General features: G+C 35.2%; 1 protein-coding gene across 1 annotated transcript; it reads right to left on the reverse strand.

Moving 5' to 3' along the window:
* Positions 1–3897: 3897 nt before the first annotated feature.
* Positions 3898–8120, reverse strand: LOC136319413 (disintegrin and metalloproteinase domain-containing protein 25-like). The gene is made up of 2 exons (XM_066252685.1): positions 6073–8120; positions 3898–3919 (listed from the first exon to the last, which is right to left on the reverse strand). Exons 1-2 carry the CDS (start codon positions 8118–8120, stop codon positions 3898–3900), a joined length of 2070 nt encoding a protein of 689 aa, XP_066108782.1.
* Positions 8121–9004: the final 884 nt, after the last annotated feature.

Here is a 9004-nt window from a genome sequence, read left to right on the forward strand (position 1 = left end):
TAAAAAGTGATTTGATTACTAATACATAGTATAATAAGAACTTCAAAAAACATCCTAAATTAAAAAAACCAGAAAGAAATGACTATGTTATATGCTTCCATCATAAGAAATGATAAGCAAAAACAAATTGTAGTTAGTGTTTACCTAGCATGGAAGGTCATTGTAGAATTAACTTGACATAATCCCGAATGAACATACTCAAATGATGGGAGTATTCTACAACTGGCCCATAGTCATGATTGCACAAATCCTAAGTTTACTAAAAATAAAAACAATATACTTACAATGAGGTAATTTTATGGCATGTAAATTATATTCAAGGAAGGTAACTAGAATACCTTAATAATGAATGTCCCAACAGTTTCTGGAATACTGCAATAGCGTATCTAATACAGAATTTAAGGTGATAGTTCTCAGTTGTTTATTTTTTAAAGTTCTGGTTTTTGGCCCTGGCTGGTTGGCTCGTGGTAGAGGTTGGCCTGGAATGTGGATGTCCTGGGTTCAATTCTCAGTCAGGGCACACAGGAGAAGTGTCCATCTGCTTCTCCACCCTTCCCCCTTCTCGCTTCTCTCTCTCTCTCTTCCCCTACTATAGCCATGGCTCAAGTGGTGTTGGTTGGCTCCAGGCACAGAGGATAACTCCATGACCTTGGCCATAAGTGCTAATAAGAGCTTGGTTGTTGAGCAACAGAGTAATGCACCAGATGGGCAAAGCATCCCCCCACCCAGTGGGCTTGCCAGTTGGATCCAGGTCCAGGTGCATGTGGAGTCTATCTCTGCCTCCCCTCTTCTCACGGAATAAAAAATAAAATAAAATAAAATAAAATAAAATAAAATAAAATAAAATAAAATAAAATAGTTCTGGTTCTCACTCTTGTTTTTCAAGTACATTTTACTTGTTCACACTATTAATGCTAATGGAAGAAAAGTGGGAATCTGTTTGCCAAGGGCAAATGCCCTGATGTTGTTTGTGTTAATCCTTGGTGGATGTCTGTGGTAAGTGGCAGGAATACATCTATTGACAAATTTTTTGTTAGAAGATATTTTCGAAAATTGATAGGAAGACACAAAATTGCCATTTTTGTCTTATTATTGTACTGGTCATTGTTCCAGTATATTGGATTTATAAGCTCAATTTTAAAATATGCATTTATTAAATTATTATATATACTTTGATGGGTGTCTGAAATTGGACTGTGCTTTCTTGAATCTTTTATATAGGAAGGAACAGATGGCCCCATCAACTTCATATATATATATACATATATATATATATTTTTTAGATAAAGATTTTAGATATTGATTTTAGAGAGAGGATAGAGAGAGAAAGGTTGAGATGAGGGGAGGAGAATGAGAAACTTCAATTCATAGAAGTTGCTTCTTGTAAGTGCCTAGACTGGGCAAGTGCAAGGTTTCAAATGAGCGACCTCAGCGTTCCAGGTTGATGTTTTATCAACTGCGCCACCACAGGTCAGGGTGATATTACTTCTTGAATGCACTGAACATGTCAATTTAACATTGTATTTTTCACAGCCTCAATTTTGTTTAATTTCTTACTGTTAATTTAAATGTGAAAATGGAATACTTAGAAAATATTACAAAATAAGAGACTTTAAAAGTAAACATGGTTTTAAAATTATATTTAGGTAGTATTTAATTTTCCAAAATTTGAAATTATAAACTAAAATTAATCAATTTTTTAAGGATGAAGAAAAACTATATTAACTACAATATATAATTCATTAACTTACTGAGACTTATTGGAAATGTGAATATTTCTATATTATATATATGTATTTTCATATAAATATATAATTTATATATATTTCTATTAAGAATTAGTTACTGTCCAAGATGTTTTATAAAAAGGAAGTAAGTAATTAGTAAATATAAAGAAAGATATGCTATCATTTAATAATATTGGCACATGATCTTAAAGTATATGTTTTGAACTTTGTTATCTATAATCCTTCATGGTGAAATGTCCAAATTAAAAAAAAAATTCTTATATTAACTCACACTTATTATTGATCCAATTACATTTAAAAAAATGAGACAAGAAAATAAAGCCTATAGGGTGATTCTTTATTTAATTATATTGAAACAAGGATGAAAACGCAATTATTTCTTAAAAGCTTTGCATTCTAATCATGGTACAATTTATAATTTAAGGTTCTATTTAACCACATTTTCCAAAGATTTAAAGTGCTATAATAAAGTAAGTAATGGGATTTAGTCAATTCTAAATAGAGCAACATGATGTTAAATATAAAGCTCTGTTCAGACTGATAAAATTTATAACCTTATATTATATAGCAATATCATCAACAAGAAATTAGCCTCTTCATTTTTTATTCTGCTATTGCTAATCTTCTCCATTTCCAAGCAATAAACATTTTTATAACAATGTCTGGAGAAGAACCTCTGATTCAGATATAAAAAAGGTTTGACTCGCCTGACCTGTGGTGGCGCAGTGGATAAAGCGTCGACCTGGAAATGCTGAGGTCACCGGTTCAAAACTCTGGGCTTGCCTGGTCAAGGCACATATGGGAGTTGATGCTTCCTGCTCTTCCCCCTGTTCTCTCTCTATCTCTCCCTCTCTCTCTCTCTCTCTAATAAAAATGAATAAATAAAATCTAAAAAAAAAAAAAAAAGTAAATAAAAAAAAAAAGGTTTGACTTAACTTTAGTGATTTCCTTTGGTTTTTATAAATATTTAGACTTTTATGTTGAGTTTAATGAATTTTATAGGTTTTGAGAGACTGCCTAATTTTAAGTGGGAAAGAATTAGAGAAATAAGCTCAAGTTTTAGTAAATGTTTTTTAGCCATTGTATGTGTAGTATGGTCAATATTGCTTGTCTGAACCCTGTGCTTTTCAGTTTTGGTTTGTTTTTGTGCTATGTTTATTTGTGTGATGTTGCAAGGACCACTTATTAAATGTTAAAACTGAGGATCAACTCTAAGATGGCTTGAAATAGTCAGATAATTTTTTTTATTTATAAAAGAGATTATCAGACAATTTGAGCAGGCAGAAAAAATAAATCACCCTACTTGATGGGTTATTAAGGATGTCACAATCACAAGAAAGAGACAAGAAAAAGACTGTGCCTCAGAGAAATATGTGAACCACTCTGAAGCAATAGTTTGACATCTTTCTTGCCTTTAAAAAATTGTCCACAAACATCTATTTACTATTATTTTTAATCTCTTCCCTGTTTCACTTTCTGTAATTTTCTGTTAATAAGGTTTTTAAAACATCTGTATATTCCATATATTTCTGAAGCTCAATATTTATGCTTTTATTTTTCTGTGCACCTCAATCAGTGTGGGAATTTCTCCAATGAGCTGCCTTCCAGATAACTAATTTTTATTTTGCCATGTCCAAATTACTGTTCAAACTATTGACAAAATTCTTAAATTTTCACATTTGTTTAAAAATATTCAGTTGATGCTTTTGTATATTCTAACTGACAGGATATTTTACGTTCTTCCCCATACTTTGTATATTTTTATTTTATTTTAAAATGCATTAAATAGTTATTTTAAAAAACGTACTCTTTTCTACTTTCTGGATCACCTTCATATTATAGTTTTTTCTTTATCTTTTTAAAAATTTTTTCTCCTCTTAGTCATAAGTCCTAAATTTTAGCTTTTGGCATGTAAAGTAATGGTTAACATTATACAGGAAATTATATATACACAGCCAGAGAAGCTTTAGATTTTTTTTTCTAGAGAGTCTTCTCTTTTTTTTTATGCTGGAAAGATTGAATAGTAGCTGATTACCTTAGGTCATGGATAATGCTAGGTATGAGGTGAGTGAGTTTTTAGTAAATCCTGGGTGAATTCTCCATTTCTGTGTTGCTTAGGCATGAACCTGCTAGAATTTCAAGTGTGAGTCTATGTGGCTATTTTCTCAGCTCTAAAAGATTATAGGGGATTTATCACCTAAAATTCACAATCCAACTCTCCAACTGTTTGTCACATGCAACATCAAAATCAGATAAATGTTATGTAGAGATCATACAGATGCTTAAGACAAGCCTCCTTTTACTATGTCTTGTGTCCAAAATCTACCATGGTCCTAGGATTGGACCTCAAACCGTGCCTTTGAGATATTTCAGAGTGGCTCTCTAGCCTCCCATAAAGCTCTTAAATTAAACAATTGTGACCTGGAGAACATGGTTGTGAATTAGAGGCCCTTCAATTTCCAATTTAATCATCTAAACCCGTATAGTAAATAATAGCATTTGGGGATTTTTTTCCCCCTCAGATGATGCCTCCTAGCTGGGCCAAGATGAGGCTCAGCTCACATTTATTGTACCCAAGGTCTCAGAAAAAAAAATGATGGGAAAGATTGTACACTTTCCAGATATTTTTCCCTCCATGAAGTTTTCATTTGTCACCACATTGCTTCCTCAGCTCTTTGATGTCCTTAAAATACAGTCTTAAAATTGAGATGTTTCTAGCTTAATTTTTTTCCAGAGAAAACACAGTTGTGAAGATTTGTGTATCTAAAAGAGAATTCTAAGTATCTTTTAAATCCATTTTATAAGTAAAAGTATAAAGGAGTTGAGTTGTAAGTATTATTTTCTGTCTTTTCAGATTTTGAAGTAATTCTGTTAGAAAGTAAATCATGCTCACAAGATATTAAAGGGCAGTGGTATAAAAAAATTTAGAAGCCACTCATGTCAGACTTTTTCCTTGTGTTCTCCATTATACTAAGATAATACTCTACTAGTTGAGATCTGTCGTTAAAGGAAACCACACCACTGAGATAACCCGACTTACTAACCAGTAGATGTAATAGTAGCTATTGCTCCTAGGACTGGTGATGTAAGAAAAGAGATGGGATTATTGGAACCTATGCCTTTGGAATAAGCCCCATGAATCTAATGCTATATCCTCTGAGGAGAAGGTTAGCCAACCTGGTACTGGAACCTCAGGGATTTGGCAGAGGACTCAAAGATCAAGCACTCTAAACCTTGAGGGTAACATGCTTGGTAGCCTGCCAGAGTCTCTGAACCTGACAGTACTGTTGGTTCTGATAGTTACTAAAAATTATATATACACACATACATAAATCATAATAATGACATTATGATACAGGAGTGAGACAAAAGTAGGTTTACAGTTGTTTGTATGGAAAATTATACAATAACTAATAAATCATAGTATAAGAATAAACTCTATGTTTGGTATACTCACAACTGTAGACCTACTTTTGCCTATCCCTGTGCTGTATACAGTAATAATGTGCAGATTGAAAGTTACTATCTTTGTAAAGGTGAGAGCTGTTAATAAGGTAAGAGTGGCCTGAATAGTAATAAAACTTAATAAGGTGAGAGTGGCCTGAATAGTAATAAAAATGTTTCCCAAGTTTGCAGGCTCCTTTAGTTGCCCACTATTGCAGGAATTAATAGAGGAGTGGCAAAGAAGAAATTTAATTTGTATGTTAGCTTTCCCTGCATGACAGAGTAAATGGGGAGGATGGTTAGAATTGAGACAGCAAATTAAAAACACACAGGTACACATTATCCATTAGCTGTGCCTTTGCTCAGGAACCACAAAGAGACTAATTCCTTGAACTGAAGGTTAAAACTATTTAAAACAATGGAAAGTAGAAATATTCTAAGAATCAGCATATTTTGCTAATCATTTCATGACCAATGATTTATGATCACAAATAAAAAAAGTCGCAGAAATTTGTCAATGGTGACACATTCTGAAAGATTTCTACAGACAGGACACTGCCACTTAGTATATTGGAAATTTAATACAATTGTTTGGGTTTTTTTTGGGTATTATAAATTGTTGCTTTTTTTCCTAAAATGCAGTCAGGATATTTTATCATTCCTCCTTAGATGAAATTGGAACATCTTGCTCTTCTTCCTAAGGTAAAGTCTTGACATTTTGCTCTTTTTACTCATGTGAGGGTGGAACATTTTTCTTTATTTAGATGAAGCTGGAACATCCTGTTCTTTATTGTTCTCTGTTCTCCTGTGTACCATAAAAACCCAAAAGAAGAAGCATAATAAAATAAAAAAGGGAATCAATGAAAGTAGTGGCAGGTACTTTTTCATTTTATATTTTTTTGGGGGTGGGCCACTATCAATACTGCCTCCACTGCCCCTTTTCAAGCAGTTTGGAGGGTCCCACCTAGAGTCGCAATGGCAGTTTTGTCTGTTGTTGCAGACCCCTTTCATATTGCAGGTTGCAGGTGAACAATTACTTTCCAGGAGTGACATGGGGACACACTTCCTTTTGATGCAGATATGTTTTGCATCACACTCTGTACCATCTCTCACATCACCAACATCAGGTATGGTCAACCCCATGTGGTAGTCAGTACCCCAGCAGGTGACACCATTGAAGTGAGTCCAATGCACAGTAGAATGATCTCTTAGAAGAGGAAGTTCTGTCACGTTTGCACACTGAACCCTCCCACATAGGCTATCTGAGATCTCACACCTTACATATGATGTGCCACGGATGCCACAGTTCCCAAAACGGTCACCTTGGGTGTTCATTTTTGTGTAGCAAGTCTGGTGTGCACTCTTGGCTGCTTTGCCAAAAATTTTCTTACACTGTTCTTCACGGTTATTGCATCTCTTTTCATAGCAGTAGCCACCGCCCTTGCATGGGCTCCCATTCTGCACATACATATCTTCTGGACAATGGTAGGATGTCCCATTGCACCACTCTGGGAGATCACATTCATTTTCTTCTTGTCTACAAACTCTGCCTGTTGGCATGATTTGGCAGTCTTTGCAACAAAGCCCAAAAGCACAGGCAGCCCCAGATCTAAAGGTGCAGTTTGGCTGACAACATGGATCTTTTTCACACAAATGTAAAGCACCACAGTCACATTCTTCTCCTTGTTCAACCACACTATTCCCACACTGTGTAAGAGTGAAGAGGTCCTCTGTATTTGATGAAGTGTACAAACACTTTACATTTTGTATGGTGTTTATGAATTCAGCATAACTGCAGTTACTGAATCTATTTGATAAACTGTGATATTCAGCCATTATACAGGTTTTTAGCCCACATCCACATGTTTGTACATCATGCTCCATACCAAAATTATGACCGATCTCATGTGCCACAACAGATGAGAAACCATGAGCATCATTATTCATGAAGCTTTCAACTCCACAATTATAACTAGATTTACATGCACCTCCAACATAAGCTAAGCCTAATGTAATACCAAATTTCTTCTTTACAAAAACATGAGCAACATCATGGGGTAAGCGGTTATTAAAGCCCATTTGCTTCCATTTGCAAAATTTTGATAGGAGATCTCTTATGGTATCTATTGGAACAGGGTTTTTTTCAGTCCATATCTCAAGTCCCATTAAAACCACATTAATATCCAGTGAGTTCAAAAGGTTATTTACTTCATTGGCAACAAAGTATACTTCAGATTGCACGTGAGAGGTGTTACTATTGTGATGAAGATAGCGATTGTGGTCCACCACCAGTGCCAGCTCAAGAAACCGCTTGTGTGCCCACCAATCTTTATAGCCACTCTGCATCAAAGTGAAATGAACATGTTCTTGAAATTTCAATTGTCGTGCTGTTTCTTTATCTGTCAATCCACATCTCATGGTTGGGAATTTTGTCTCCTCACTGTTTATCTTATATACAAGATGTTCAAATGTGGTTGAAAGCTCTTTGGGCTTTAATTCGTAAACAATGTCATTTATCTGTAATATTCCTTGCAAACCCCCCAAACAGGTACTGAGGGCAACAAGGGAATTTGTGTACCCTTCCACAAAACCACGATAGTAGCAGTCATTCTGAACAAAAGGCTGTTCTATAAGGAGAGCACCCTGGTCTGTGTAAGTGAACACTTGGAGGTTTCTAGATAGCAAATGCTTGTTGACCTTCATGTGAACAACTTGTTTCTGGCCCCCAAAATGCATGCTGTAAGAAAGCCAACCTTGAGACTTCATGCCCATGCCAGTGTCTGTTACCCTCAAGGGAATCACCAATTCTGGGGACCCATAGCATTGGGAGTGCCCAACCTGGGACCATCCATGTAGGAACAAAATCACCGCCATCCAGAGTGGCGGGAGAGCGTTCCTCACACACACCAGGGCTTCACCCACAGCCATTACGGCGCCACCATACACAGCTGGTAAAAACAAAATAGGACAAGCAGGAAGTATCACTGTTCTCTCTGGTCCGTCTGGGCTGGGTATTCAGCACTGAGTTTTAATCTGTTCACAGGCAGAGTCACATCCTTGGAGCAGCACACTAAAAAAGAAAATCAAAAGAACGGTGGAGACAGGATTGGAGGTAATGAAAAGGACAAGGAAGGAAGAAGAAAAAGATCCAGGTTAAAGTGGATTAATCTTTGGCTCAAGACATGACTTATAATACTGTTGCATTTGCCCTTAAGGAATGGTAAAGCAGTATGAGACTGTGGGTGCACAAAAAATGGTGATTGGTCATAGACTGACACTTTTTGAACCTATAGGAACAACACATTGTGACTAATGGTATCTGTTCTTTAAAAACACAAGAGTGTGGACATTTTTAAGAAAAAAATAGTTGAAACAAAGGGTCTTAATGGAAAGATGAACAAATATATTTTGAGAGGGAGTCTCTATTTGTACATATTGTCAAGGTATAAATAATAATATATATTTTACTTTTAATATTATTATTTTTTAAATCATTTTTTATTTTTCAATTACAGTTGACATACATTAATATATTAGTTTCAGGTGTACACCTCAGTGATTACACCTTATATAACTTACTAAGTGATCATTTTATAAATCTCAGTTATTAGTATATTATTGACTATATTTCATATGTTGTACTTTACATTCCCATTACCATTCTGTTACTACCAATTTGTAGGTTTTTTAAAAAAATTATTATTTATTCATTTTTAGAGAGGAGAGAGAGAGAGAAAGAAGGGGGGAAGGAACAGGAAGCATCAACTCCCATATGTGCCTTGACCAGGTGAGCCCAGGGTTTTGAACCGGCG

Source organism: Saccopteryx bilineata, chromosome 1 (assembly GCF_036850765.1).
Source record: "Saccopteryx bilineata isolate mSacBil1 chromosome 1, mSacBil1_pri_phased_curated, whole genome shotgun sequence".
In the NCBI taxonomy this organism is placed as follows: Eukaryota; Metazoa; Chordata; class Mammalia; order Chiroptera; family Emballonuridae; genus Saccopteryx; species Saccopteryx bilineata.